This window comes from Triticum dicoccoides, chromosome 2B (genome assembly GCF_002162155.2).
Source record: "Triticum dicoccoides isolate Atlit2015 ecotype Zavitan chromosome 2B, WEW_v2.0, whole genome shotgun sequence".
NCBI lineage: Eukaryota > Viridiplantae > Streptophyta > Magnoliopsida > Poales > Poaceae > Triticum > Triticum dicoccoides.
In genome coordinates, this window is record NC_041383.1 from 548,845,998 (window position 1) to 548,861,174 (window position 15,177).

General features: G+C 49.1%; 1 protein-coding gene across 1 annotated transcript; it reads left to right on the forward strand.

The window, feature by feature from the left end:
- Positions 1-412: 412 nt before the first annotated feature.
- Positions 413-2,171, forward strand: LOC119364786 (S-adenosylmethionine decarboxylase proenzyme). Its single transcript, XM_037630318.1, has 2 exons — positions 413-497; positions 591-2,171. The coding sequence occupies exon 2, from the start codon at positions 781-783 to the stop codon at positions 1,954-1,956; it is 1,176 nt and encodes a 391-aa protein (XP_037486215.1). The 5' UTR covers positions 413-497; positions 591-780; the 3' UTR covers positions 1,957-2,171.
- Positions 2,172-15,177: the final 13,006 nt, after the last annotated feature.

Genomic DNA, 15,177 nt, shown 5'->3' on the forward strand with positions numbered 1-15,177 from the left:
TAGATCTGGGATCTGGGATGTAGTAGTAGTTTGGAGTATGAGCTATGCCTTGTAGATGGATTGCTCGTAGTTAGTTTTGTTTTCCTGGAAAAGCTGTTGGCCGTTATAATGTTTAGCAAGTCAAAAATCCAACGCGTAAGAATTTGCCGTGGCTTATGGCATCATGGATGATTTAGTTGAATTAAATTGTGTAAAATTAATTTTAAAATATGCATCTGCTCCCGTAGAGTCACAAAGTTTCAAATGGTACACATGTTCGTGGTTGAATTTTATTAGCCATCAATATAATTTTATAGAAACGTTTCCTTAGTTTTGCTAGAATCTGTTGTCTAACCCCTCTTATCATTTTGCAGTTAGTGAATGTGCTAATGGAGTCAAAGGGTGGCAAAAAGTCTAGCAGTAGTAGTTCCCTGATGTACGAAGCTCCCCTCGGCTACAGCATTGAAGACGTTCGACCTGCTGGAGGCGCCAAGAAGTTCTCTGCTGCATACTCGAACGTAAGGACGAGACCCAAGAGCCTTCACTTCTGTTCAGACATTTTATCTCCAGATTTGTTGCTAACCATGTGACATTTTTTTCATCTTCTGCAGTGCGCGAAGAAGCCATCCTGATATCGTTTTTGGCATCCCCTTCCCGTAGTTTAGGATTTTTATGCAATTTTATTCTGACTCTTTTCTCCCACCAATCTCTCTGGCTTGCTGCTTCACGATAATCGACCAGTTCTCTAGTCTTTCTCCCTCTGTTCCTCTCTGCTCTGCTTTCTGACTCAAAACTGCAACAATGGCTGCCCCGACCTCTGCGATCGGGTTTGAGGGCTACGAGAAGCGCCTTGAGATCACCTTCTCTGAGGCATCAATCTTTGTTGACCCTCATGGTCGTGGCCTGCGCGCCCTCTCCAGGGCCCAGATTGACTCTGTTCTTGATCTTGCACGGTGCACCATTGTGTCCGAGCTCTCCAACAAGGACTTTGACTCGTACGTGCTATCCGAGTCGAGCTTGTTTATCTACTCTCAGAAGATTGTGATCAAGACCTGTGGGACTACCATGCTCCTGCTCACCATTCCAAGGATTCTCGAGCTGGCTGAAGAGCTGTGCATGCCGCTTGCTGCTGTGAAGTACTCCCGTGGGATGTTCATCTTCCCCGGTGCACAGCCTGCTCCCCACAGGAGCTTCTCTGAGGAGGTTGATGTCCTGAACCGCTACTTTGGCCACCTGAAGTCTGGTGGCAATGCCTATGTGATTGGAGACCCAGCGAAGCCTGGCCAGAAGTGGCACATCTACTATGCCACCGAGCAACCTGAGCAGCCCATGGTCACCCTGGAGATGTGCATGACTGGGCTCGACAAGAAGAAGGCCTCTGTGTTCTTCAAGACTTCTGCTGATGGCCATGTCTCCTGTGCTAAGGAGATGACCAAGCTCTCTGGTATCTCTGACATCATCCCTGAGATGGAGGTCTGCGACTTCGACTTCGAGCCCTGCGGCTACTCCATGAACGCCATCAACGGATCTGCCTTCTCCACCATCCATGTGACCCCCGAGGACGGCTTCAGTTACGCGAGCTACGAGGTCATGGGCATGGACGCTTCGGCCCTGGCCTATGGCGACATCGTCAAGAGGGTCCTCCGGTGCTTTGGCCCTTCAGAGTTCTCAGTGGCGGTCACCATCTTCGGTGGCCGCGGCCATGCCGCCACCTGGGGCAAGAAGCTCGACGCCGAGGCATACGACTGCAACAACGTTGTGGAGCAGGAGCTCCCCTGTGGAGGCGTCCTCATCTACCAGAGCTTTGCCGCGAACGAAGAGGTTGCTGTCTCTGCCGGGTCGCCCAGGTCCGTCTTCCACTGCTTCGAGGCCGAGACTGTGGAGAGCCACCCGCTGGTCAAGGAAGGCAAGCTCGCCAACCTCCTCGCATGGCGAGCGGAGGATTCTCTGGAGGAGGGCGTGGTGCTGTGCGAGTGATTTGCTGTCGAATGTTCCGTCTGTGGAATTTGCTCTGACTGTTTGTCTTTTGTCGTTTGGTTACTGTGAAGCAGCCGGCCAGGCTATTGCTCTCTGAATAAACTATTAGCTCTAGGTGGTTTGCTGCGTCTGCCACAATGAGCATACTGTTTGGGGAAAAGTTGTCTCAACTTATAAATAAGCATTTTTTTTCTAGGACGAGTGTCACTTTGTTATTACTACTGAATTCCTTTCTGCCTGTATCATATTCATATTCTGTAATTGGAGTTACTAGATGCCAAGTTTTGCTCCATTAGTCATGTTATATTACTTGCAGTGTGTTGGCAAGCGACTAATGTTCTGATCATCTCGTAGGCGCATGAATAACGAACTGCGCGTGGAATACATGCTCGAATCATTCTTTTGTTTGATTGAAGAGGCCTATTGATTCTTCATCCTTATCTTCTGTGTTTCTGAGCTTATCTTCTGCATTTCTGATTCTTGCAACCACTCCAATAATTCAGCATGGCGGCTCGGTGCCTCAATAATTCATTCAAGGTGTCCGTGCCGGCCTCGTGAGTTATTGGGTGTAGTAGTAACATTTTTCGCTTCGTTCTTTTGACAAACGGAGGTTCGTTCTTGCGTGTGCCGGTGTGCGTATCTAATCTTGGCGTAAAAAGTGAAGAGCAGCAACCAAGTTGCTCCGTATCTAATCTTTTGGGATGCACCGGATTGATGGATGACGGCGTGACCCGTCGCGGAGATATGTGCGAGGGCGACGGCTCCCCGAACCGATTGTCGGGTACTCATCGTTTTATCACGTGATGACGACTGAACTTAGGCTTGCCGATAGATATGCCGCAATTTTTTTTACAACCAAGCCGTCTTGTTTCTCGCCGGCCAAGTGAACAAAAAAGGCCGGCCACACGAGGGAGGGAGGCAATTTCGACAATTTCTTTTTTACCGACCAAAGAAATTTCGCTCTTCCTTCTCTCGTTCTCTTTGGCAGAAACGTACGCGGCTGATGTTTTGTCTCCGCTACGTGCTGTCGCTGTTACACCGAAAATTTGCGTTGTGATGATGTATGTGATCCCAACAGGAGTTCGCCGACGCGTTTACTTGGCCCCCCGCCATCACCATGATATGCTGCGTCCGCAAGATAGCCGCGGAATATGTTCGCCGTCCAGCTATTGATCCATATCTCCTCCTCCCAACCGCGGAGATAGAAAGAGCGAGAGAGATTCCACAGCCTCCTTGCAACCGCATCGAATTCCAAAACGCTTTGACCGACGCCGAGAGATGCTCCGAGGATTTGTTCTGCGCCGCCGCGGCCACCCCTTTGTTGCCAGGAAACGCGGAGCCTCCCCCGTCCGGCCTCCAGAAACCCGTCCCGGCCGGACGCGTGTAGATAGATAGATGCACCGAGCCGAACTCCCGTCTCGTCTTCTCCACATACGTTGGACCGGGAATCAGGGGTTGCGTGGCTGGGCCGGGGATTGAGTGCTTGGCTCGCACGCTCCGCCGATGGCTCGGCTCGGCCGTGCATGTTCCTCTGGCGTGTCCGTGACGCAGACCGGAACCGGAAGCAAGTGGCCAGGAACAAGGCGGAGGCAGCGCCTGCTAGCCCGGAAGTTGCCTGCAAGTTTAGCTCCGTGAGTCCGTGAGTGGACGTGGAATCCGAACCTCCATGATCACTCACCAGCTTCTCCTATGCTACTGTATGCAACTGTTTGATTCGGCTGGGCTTTGCTTGGGCACTGTTTTATTTCTATCAGAGGAGGTTATTTTCATGCTGTGTTTTTTTACGGGGAGGCAAACTTTATTAACCGTATGACCGTTACGTCGTCCGCTAACAGTTTAACAATGAAATTCGGCGGGGCATCAACCGAAAGAGATGGATTTTTATCACGTCCCCATCTAACAAATTCATGAGCTATAAAATTTGACTCTAATACAATGCTCAACCATCACCTTCCCAAAATCTAGTAAAATACTACAACAATCGTCAAGCAACAGCGCTGCAGCCATAGAATGACCTTCGTTGAAGTTTATGGCGTCAACTACTGTACTATTTTATTTCTATCAGAGGAGGTATTTTTCATGCTGTGTGTGGCGGAGGAGATTGCACAAATCATCAACTGCTGGTGTTGATTTTGCATAGAGCACCTATTTATGGATTTGTTGCACGGAACACCATATATTGGTGTAATCCATTGCAATTGGGTCTAATTCAGCATTTAGGTATGTTGATGAGATTTATTTTACGAGTGGGCCTTGCTCGTAAGTGCACACGTGGAAAATAAAATCGGTCACATGAACCAGAAGGTCAAACTAGGAAATTCCGGTCGCAGTTTTAATTGGCCCATTCAGTTTTTTTACTCAAAATTTCACATTTTCAGAAAAATGCAAAAAAATTCAGTAAATCTAGTACAATTCTGAGAAAAGCAACTTATTAGTTGTTCCATTCGAACTTTGATTCAAAAATTCGACATTGTAAAAAAGGTCAAAAATCTAGTAAACCGTTAATATAGCCAACACTAAGCTGGGAATATTTCAACTCATTGCACTAGATGTCTGGGTGATACAGTTTTAGTTAGCTCGTTCATTTTTTTGATTCAAAGTATTACATTTCTGAACAAGTGTAGATTTTTTTAGTAAATCCTGCGTGTACACAATACTAATCTAGAAAAATTTAAGCTTAGTTGGACCAAACGTTTGGGAGATATTGAAAGTTTTAGTTGCGCGGTTGTCGGCTGATTTTTTTCACGGGTGTACTTAAAAGTGAGGCTCACACATCACATCAACGTATCTAAACGCTGAGCAAGACTGGAACAACAGTTCCGCGCGAGTTCTCTCTCCTAGGGCTCCTGTGACCCACGGGCGATAGGCGGTTCCTAGGGTTAGATCACTGAATGGGCCTGTGTCTTCGAATCCTAGATCCGATTCCTCCCCTCCCGTCCGCCTATCTCTCTGCCGCATCTAGACGTAGGCGATTCCTCTCCTTGCCGTTGTTTGGGGTAATTCAGGGGTGCTCTTTGGACCGCTACCCACCCTTGGCAGCGTCGGGCTGGGGACTTGCCGACCTCTCGATGGCGGGGACACGCGATGGGATGGGGTCTGATGGCAGTATGGGCGCTCCTCGTTTGCTAGGCGGCGGTGGTGACTTCTCCACACGGCGCCGTCCGGCAAGGGGAAAGCGGCAGAGGTGGATGGGTTGTCTTCTTTGGGAGCCGGCTCGGCCTTTGCCGATCGGGTTGAGGACCTGACGGAGAAACTCCGTCTGACTGCGGTTGAGGCGTAACCGGTGATTCTGGACGATGAAGATGAGGTCGATCTGGTGGCCCCGGATTGTGCCCTGGTGGGGAAGGTGTTGTCCCCCAATCTTCTTCATATCCAGACGATCTCATCGGCAATGCGGCTGGCGTGGGGTAACCCTAGAGGTTTGTTGTTCCACCCCTCGGGGGACAATGTCTTTGTGGCTGAATTTGGTTCCCAGGCCGATCGTGCCCGGGTGATCGAGGGCTCGCCATGGAAGGTGGGCAAGCATGCAGTGTTGCTAAAGGTTTTTGATCTGAATACTTTGTCGTCTCAAGTTCAATTTGACCACTTGGCGCTTTGGGCTCATATTATGCATGTTCCTCTGAGGCTTATGAAGGCCAAACTGGGAATGGAATTTGCCAAGCCGATTGGGAGGATTCACAAGGTGGATTCGGATGCGGATGGTCGCTGCTGGGATAGTTTCATGAGGGTGAGGGCTGAAATTGCAGTCCAGGAACCAGTGGACATTATGTTACGGTGACCTCTCTCAAGCTGAAAAGGACGGAGACTTTCTCTGTTGTGTATGAGAGACTGCCTTTTTATTGCTTATCTTGTGGCCTCCTTGGTCACTCCTTGGTTTTGTGCCCAAATCCAGCGACAAGGGACGGGAATGGTGACCTACCATATGCGGCGGAGAAGCTTTGTGTTGCTAATGATCATTTGAAAAGATCTGGAGGCTCTAGGTCCAACTCGGCCCCTTCTTCGGCTGCGGGTATTGGCTCGTCTAGGAATGTTCGGTCGGGTGACCCTGGTCAGGATAGGGCTGCTGCTCAAGGGGGTCCGGGTGCCTCTGAAGGTGAGGTTTCCTCTCCCAACAGACGTGGTGGCTCTACTCGTGGTCGGGGGAGGTCCAACCGCGGCAGAGGAAGAGATCACACCGGTGATTCGGGGCGTGAGCTTTTTTCCTTCAACTCAGAATAGCAAGTCCAACACAGCAGGACAGAAAAGGAAGTTAGCCAAAGCTCATGCCTCCTCTCCGCTTCAAGGCCAGGGGGATGATAATGCCTTAGCCCTTGTTGTTGTGCCAGGAGAGCCTGTGGGTACTGCAGATGATGTACATAATTCTGATATGGATTCCAATAAGAAGCAATATGTTTCAAACAACCAATCGGCGGATCCGGCGCAACCCCGCTAGACGCAGTGAGTATCTTATGTTGGAGCTGTCGAGGTTTGGGGTTGGACTCCACAGTTGGCGAGCTTCGCTGGCTTGTGAAGCTACACCGACCCTCCCTCCTCTTTCTGTCTGAAACGAAGATGAGGGACACCCGTGTGAAGAATTTTATGTGGTCTCTAGGGTTTTCTAGTTGCTATGTTGTTAGTTTTGTGGGACTCAGCGGTGGCCTTGCTTTGTTCTGGAAGGCCTCGACAAAGGTTACTGTGAAGGCTGCCAATAAGCATTTCATTGATGTTCATGTGAAGATTGATGAGGGGGTGGCCTGGCGTGCCACCTTTGTGTATGGGGAGCCAAGGAGAGAAGATAGGTATCTGTTTTGGGAGATCCTCAAACGATTACATCCATTGTGGGATGGACCGTGGTTATGTTGTGGAGACTTCAACGAGGTCTTGGCTAAGGACGAACATTGTGGCCCTTGAGATCGGTCTGAATCTCAAATCATAGCTTTCCGGGATTGCTTGATGGATTGTTGCTTGACCGATCTGGGCTTCTCTGGACCGAAGTTAACTTGGAGCAATAAACAAGACCCGAATTGTCATGTTAAGTGTCGCCTGGACAGAGCTATGGTGAATGGAGCTTTTTCTAGTCTGTTTGATGGATGCGGGGTGGAGAATCTTATTGCAACTTCTTCGGATCACTACCCCATGCTGGTCCTGCTAGGTGGCAGTACCCAACAACCTCGTCCGGCTCCGGTCCAGCAGGGCTTCCTCTTTGAAGAGATGTGGCTTTGGGCTGATGATTACAAAGAAACTCTTGAGCAAGCGTGGGATGAGGGGAGGGATGGCTATCCTTCTCTCCGGCCAACTTGGGCCAATCGCAAGCATGTGGCTGGCTCTTTGCGCTCCTGGAGCAAGGAGGCCTTCGTTTTATCCGGAAGCGGATTGGGCGTCTGGAGCACTGTATTGCTACCATTAGGTCTTCACAGCCCTCTCCTTCCTTGATGGAGGAGGAACGCTCGTTTGAGGGTCAACTCTGTGAGCTATTCGAGAGGGAAAAATAATGGAGCGGCAGCGTTCCCGTGTTGATTGGTTGAAGGCTGGGGGACCGCAACACAGACTTCTTCTATGCTAGAGCTTCGGCGCGCAGACGTACAAATCAGATCCACTCTCTTGTGCGCGAAGACGGTTCCAGCTGCAACTCTCAGGCGGAATCAAAGGTGTGGTCCAAGGGTTCTATGACAAGTTATTTTTCTCTGAACCTTGCAGCGCAGCTGTCACGCCCAAGATGCGACTCTATCCTAAAGGAACTGGAAGGTCCCACCAAGTATAGAAGCGCATCTTGAAGACGCTTTTGCAAGGTGGATATCATTACATCAACATTACATAATAGATGGGGATACATACAAAAGGCATACAATGCCACACAAGTACAACATCACAATACATAAGAGCATCATCTGACTACGAATGAAACACAAACAGAAACTCAAACGACATCCACCCTGCCAGCCCAGGCTGCCGACCTGGAACCTATCCCCTGATCGAAGAAGAAGCAGAAGACAAAACTACAAAACAAGCAAGCATCGCTCTCGCGTCAAGATCATCATATAACCTGTACCTGCAACTGTTGTTGTAGTAATCTGTGAGCCACGAGGACTCAGCAATCCCATTACCATGGGTATCAAGACTAGCAAAGCTTAAAGGGTAAGGAAGGGGTAAAGTGGTGAGGCTGCAGCAACGACTAAGCATGATATGGCGGCTAACATACGCAAATAAGAGCGAGAAGAGAAGCAAAGGAACGGTCGTGAAGCTAGCAATGATCAAGAGGTGATCCTGAACTCCTACTTACGTCAAACATAACCCAAAACCGTGTTCACTTCCCGGACTCCGCCGAAAAGAGACCATCACGGCTACACACACGGTTGATGCGTTTTAATTCGGATCTGGTGTCAAGTTATCTACAACCGGATATTAACAAATTCTCATCCGCCGCATAACCGCGGGCACGGCTTTCGAACGTTTATACCCTGCAGGGGTGTCCGAACTTAGCCCATGATAAGCTCTCACAGTCAACGAAGGATATTCCTTCTCCCGGGAAGACCCGATCAGTCTCAAAATCCCGGTTACAAGGCATTTCGACAATGGTAAAACAAGACCAGCAAAGCCGCCCGAATGTGCCGACAAATCCTGATAGGAGCTGCACATATCTCGTTCTCAGGGCACACCGGATGAGCAGTCCGTACAACTAAAACCAAACCTCAAGTTTCCCTGAGGGGGCGCTGCAAAGGGCTCTGGTTCGGACCAGCACTTAGAGAAGCACTGGCCCGGGGGGGCTAAAATAAAGATGACCCCCGGGCTCCGAAAACCCAAGGGAAAAAGGGCTAGGTGAGGCAAATGGTAAAACCAAGGTTGGGCCTTGCTGGAGGAGTTTTATTCAAAGCGAATTGTCAAGGGGGTCCCAGAAATCACCCAACCGCGTAAGGAACGCAAAATCCGGGAACATAACACCGGTATGACGTAAACTAGGGCGGCAAGAGTGGAACAAAACACCAGGCATAAGGCCGAGTCTTCCACCCTTTACCAAGTATATAGATGCATTAATAATATAAGAGATATTGTGATATCCCAACATAATCCTGTCCATCACGGGGCAATCTTCAACTTCACCTGCAACTAACAACGCTATAAGAGGGGCTGAGAAAAGCGGTAACATAGCCAAACAACGGTTTGCTAGGAAGGGTGAAAAAGGTTAGAGGCTGACATGGCAATTTGGGAGGCTTGAAGAGCAAGTGATAGGTAGCGCAGCAAGCGATAGAACGAAGCAACTAGCATAGCAATGATAGTAGTGAGATCCAAGGTAGCGGTCATCTTGCCTGAAATCCCGCTAGGAAGAAGAACGAGTCCATGAAGAAGATGAAGCCACGAAGATGAACCAAGCGTAGACGAACGAATCCTCATGATCGCAACAAAACGGGAACTATCGAGAAGAAGCACACAACATGGTAAACACACCTCACATAGACAAGACATGATGCACAACAAGCATGATGCAAGAGAAGACTACATGAAGCTATTCATGGCAAGAGATGATGCAAACAAGAGCAACACATCAAGGCAAGTTTAAATGAGGCCGGGAACAACATATAACAATTCCGGTAAGTCCTCATATGCAAATTTCGAAATTGGTCCAGATCTGAATAAACCTTATGTTCAAGTTGTTAAACAACAAGTTAATATGCACCAAGATGATCTACACGAGATTCTAGTCAAGTTACATATAAAGTTCATTTAGTTCGGAGCTACGCCCTAGAAGATATGAGCAAAACAAGTTAAACATGGCATTGATGCAAAATGCATACAAACATCAAGCAAAGACTCCAAAACATGGATGCAACATGATAATATGAAGCTACATGCAATTTTAAGCAAGTTTCATATAGAGCACACTCAAAACGGAGCAACGGTTCAAAACATACACCCTATACAAGTTATAGCAGCAATCTGTCCAAAACAGCAACTAGGCATCTAGCAAGCATCAAAACAATATGATACAGCAACTCAACATGATAACAAAAGGAATGGGAATGATGTACAGGTAAAGCATAACAAAACATGAACACTGTGCTATCTCCAGAAATCACTAGAACATGCTCAAAAAGACATGGCAAGATTGCAAATAATAACAGTTTACAGGCTTAGCAGAAATAACATCAGGTTGCAATGTTCAGAGCTATCAAACAATATGCTACGGGAACTTATCATGGCAAATAAAGGCATGGCATGAATCTACTAATTGCATAGAACAAAAGTCCTTTACTGACCATGAGCCAAAAGGGCACAGAAAATATGATGGCACCCATGTAAACATGGCAAATGATATGACAGATTCAAACATGGCAGGAACAACGATAAGTAGGCATGTTGGTGAGCTTGTACCACTCACCACAGAGCATTACATGGCATGAAAAGGCAACCAATAGTAAGAAGACATGTTTATGAAGCTAATAATGGCAAGAGCAAGTTCATAGGGTGCATGGATCACTAGCAGAACACATGGAAAAACTGAACTTAAAGTTAACAGACTGACAGCAACATTATTTAGCAACTTTGGAGCAAGAATACAACAAGCTATAGCAGGCTATAAATGCAACCAGGGGCAATTATGGATAGATCATGACATGTATAACAAAACATCCTTAGTGAACATCTCCATATTATGCATAGAATGACTTGTAGAAGCAGGTTTACATAGCATCACCAAATAACAGATTCAGCCTAGCAAAACAGCAACAGCAAGTACCATACTTCACAAGCTTGATGCACTCACTACAAGACTCACAAAAATACATGGATTGCACCCTGTAAAGATTGCATGACATAGCTCAAAACTCATGTAGGACTCGTGCTCATAAGATGCACACACAAAATGCAACAAAAATGACAAATCAGCAAGTTCCGTTAACAGACAGCAGTTAACATCACATAGCATTCTTGCAACAATGATTCGGGCATCAAGATAAACTCAAACAAGCATGGCACAATGTAACAAAATGAATAGCATCTCATGATGAACATTTTGATATATCACACGCACGAAACGGAGCTACATGCACAGAGTTATGATGCGATGAACATGGGCACAAAATGTTGAAAACTTAGGGACTTGGAAGAATTTCGGGGTCAACCTCGAGCTGGATCTGGATCTCGGGGCTCCTCGCACGGACTTCGAGGCGGCCGGAGCTTCGCCAGAGACGGGGCCGGAGAGGAGGGAGATGGCGGTCGGCGAGGGCGGGGCTACCAGATCCGGGCGGCGCGGATCCATCCCGGTCGGATCCATGGCCGCCGGGGGCGGGGCGGGCGACGGCGCTCGGAGGCGGCGACGCGGATCTGCAGCTCCGGCGAGGGAGGAGGGGCGGAACACGGCGGCCGGCGGCGCGGCGGATGAACGGGCGCCGGCGGCGGAGGCCGGGCGCGGGCGGAGGAGGGTCTCGGCGGGCGCAGGCGGCTGGAGGCGAGGAGGCTGCGGCGGGGCGGAGAAGCGGGCGCGCGGGCTGGTGGCACGGCCAGATGGGCCCAACGGGCCACGCGAGGGCCGCGGCGGTGGATGGGACGCTGGAGGGGCACATGGTAGCCCCCGGTTGGCCGCGGCCGACGGCTGCGGCGGCGCGACCAGTGTCGTGGCGCCAAGTGGCGCTGAGGAGGTGGCCGGCGGCGGAATTTGAGGTGGAGGCGGCAGAGATCCCGAGGAGGAGGGGGATTGGCTGCGGCTGGGGTTAGGGAAGGGGTAGGATGCCCAAAATGGAAGGAGGAGGGGTTTAAAATGGTAGGGGTTAGGGCTAGAGGGTGCTAAGGGGGGTTTTTGGAGCCTCCGATCTCGATCGGACGGTTCCGGACGCGAGGGGGGTAGGCCGGGCCTAGGAGGGGTTAGTGGGCTGTGCTAGAAAGGCCAGGGGATGAAGCAGAGAAGAGAGAGAGGCCCGACAGCAGTTTCGAAGACCGAAACGTCCGACAAATATACCAGCTATATCGCGGTTATATATTTAACGATTGAGCAGTCAAACGAACTCCGAATGCGACGAAATTTGGCAGACGGCCTGTCTACACTATAATAAGACCGCACACCAACTCTCACCCCATTCCGAGAACATTTTTATGCCACTTATAAAATAATATTTCGGAGGTGCTGCGGGCGCGTGCGAGTGTGGTCGGGCTCAGAACGGACAACGGAGAGAAACGAGGGAACCCGAACGGATGCAAGTTTGAAAAACATGCAGATGAAATGCAGATGATGACATGGCAAAATGCAACACGCAAGCAAATGACATGGCAACGACGGTGAATAACTGCCAGACACCTGGCGCATCAAATCCGGGGTGTTACACCAGCCGGTCGTGTTTCTGATGCAATCCCTCATAAGATCACACCGGAGATGAATAAAGATCTTTGCAGGTCGTACACTAATGAGGAAATTAAACTTGCTTTGTTCCAGATGGGCCCTACTAAAGCTCCCAGACCCAACGGATTTCCGGCCCTCTTCTATCAAACACATTGGAACTTTCTGGAAGAGGATATTTGTCAAGCTGTCCGGGGTTTTCTTGAAGGCCGGCAAATTCCTAAGGGTTTCTGTGACTCGGTGATTGTTCTTATTCCCAAGACATCGAGACAGAAACACCTAAAGAACTTCCGCCCAATTAGCCTTTGCAACGTGCTCTACAAAATTGCTTCCAAGGTCCTTGCCAACCGTCTGAAAGTGTTGCTGCCTATTGTGATCTCTGAAAGTCGGAGTGCCTTTGTTCCTGGGAGATTGATCACTGACAATACTTTGATTTCTTATGAGTGTCTTCATACTATTCGGAAGCAGCGGATAAAGCAGCCCTTCTTTGCTCTAAAGATAGACATGATGAAAGCATATGACCGGGTTGAATGGAGCTATCTGCATGCCTGTCTATCGAAGTTGGGCTTTGCTACTTCATGGATCGATACCATCATGAGATGTGTCACCAATGTCTACTATGCAGTCAGGGTTAATGGTGAACTTACTAATCCTGTGGTACCTTCATGGGGTATCCGGCAAGGGGATCCAATAAGCCCCTACCTCTTCCTCTTTTGCACCGAGGGTTTGTCTAGTTTGCTGTTCCAAAAGGAGTGTTGTGGCGAGCTACATGGGATAAAAAACAGCCGACAAGGCCCTCCTATCTCACACCTCCTATTTGTAGATGATAGCATCTTCTTTGCTAAGGGTGATCAGCGTAGTGTGGATTCATTGGAATCGGTGCTGCACATGTACTGTGAAGGATCGGGTCAAGCAATCAACAAAGAGGAATCATCTATTTTCTTTGGTCGGAACTGTCCAGACAACGTTAAGGATAGAGTGAAGAACCACTCGGGTATCCAGAATGAGACCTTTCATGACTCATATCTTGGTATGCCAACTAAGGTTGGTAACTCTCCAACAAGTACTTTCAAGTTTTTGACTGGCAAAATATCTTTGGTTGGGCTGACATACCATTATCTAGAGCTGGCAATGAAACCTTGCTGAAATCCATCACTCAGGCCATTCTGACCTTTGTTTCGAGCTGTTTTCGTCTTCCTGTCGCTACGTGTGACAAGTTTAGGCAGACTGTGTCTGATCAATGGTGGGGCAGGGAGGGTGGAAGGAAAAAGATGCATTGGAGGTCCTGGGCATGGCTGTCGACCCCGAAGTCCTTGGCATGGGTTTCCGTGACATGACCTTGTTCAACCAAGCTCTCTTGGGCAAACAGGGATGGGGGTTACTGACCGAGCCTAACTCACTATGTGCCCATGTTTTGAAGGGTCGATACTTCCTCAACAACGATTTCTGGAATGCCTCGGTACCAAGATCTGCTTCTGCTACTTGGAGGGGCATCATTCATGACCGTGATCTATTGAAGCGCGGGGTTCAGTGGGTGATTGGTGATGGTCGACACACACGCATTCTATCGGATCACTGGATCCCATCCACTCCACCTGCCTTGGTTCAACCTCTCTCGCCGATCCCATCGACCGCGACAGTGCATTGTCTTATTGATGAAGAAAGGGGGACGGGGGATGAAGATTTTGTGCGAGCCTTCTTTCCTAAAAGGGTGGCAGAGGATATTCTTCTCGTTCATGTTAACAGGAATGGCGGTACTAATTTTGCTTGTTGGCCGTTCACGAGATTGGGAGAGTACACCGTCAAGTCAGCGTATAATTTGGCAAGAACTGATCTTTTTATATCGAGCAGGAGTAACAGTGGGCTGGGTTTGAACTCATGTATGGCTAAGGATGAGAAGATGTGGAAGGCTCTGTGGCGAATCAATGCCCCCAATAAAATGAAGATTGTACTTTGGCGCCTCACGCATGATTGTCTGCCTTCTGGTGACCAGCTTCGGAGGCGCCAGGTTCCAGCGAGATCAGATTATTTCTTCGGTGGTCGGCTGGAAAGTGTTGAGCACGCGCTGCTATTTTGCCCACATGCTAGGGCTGTCTGGGACGGGGTCAAGGAGTTCTTCGATGTTCACCTTCGCAGGTCGTCCTTCTCCACTCCAAAGCAATGGCTGTTCGAATTCCTGACTTCTTGCTCTAACTAGGAGGCGAATGTTCTAATGGTTTCCATCTGGCACATATGGGAGGCTCGCAATGCCGCAAGGAATGAGCCCGTTGGTCCTCCTCCTAGGAGTACGGCTGCTAGAATCAAGGCTTATATAGACCTCATTGTTTAGCATCTCTTCAATCCTGTACTTGCTCCCAGGTGTGAGACCTCTTCTTCTGTCCGTCTTTGGTCTCCGCCGCCGCAAGGTACTGGGGTGTTGTGTTCTCTGACGCCGTTGTTTGTGATGATCTGGGCATTTCCAGCGTTGTTGTGGTGATTCTCAACCATGAGGGGAATTGGGTGGCCGCGTGCTCTGAATCTTTAAGGGGTGTGTGATCACCGGAGATGGCTGAATCAATGGCTCTCCGGCACGCTACCAGCTTAGGCTAGGAGGAGGCACTACAAAAAAAAGACACATCCGTGACATTTTGGGCCAAACGAATTTTTTTTCTGTCATACTTATGACACTTCTGTGACGATAGTTGTGACAAAACCCGGTATCATCATAGATGTGGTGGGTGAGGGAGTCCTGGATTAGGGGGTATCCGGACAGCCGGAGTATATACATCTTCCGGACTATTGAAGCGTGAAGATACAAGACTCAAGACTCCGGCCCCTGTCCAGATGGGACTCTCCTTTGCGTGGAAGACAAGCTTGGCGATCCGGATATTATATTTCCTTCCTTGTAACCGACTCCATGTAAACCCTAGCTCTCTCCG

Coding starts and splice junctions, on each gene's coding strand:
- LOC119364786 (XM_037630318.1), top strand. CDS start 781: ATGGCTGCCCCGACCTCTGCGATCGGGTTTGAGGGCTACGAGAAGCGC.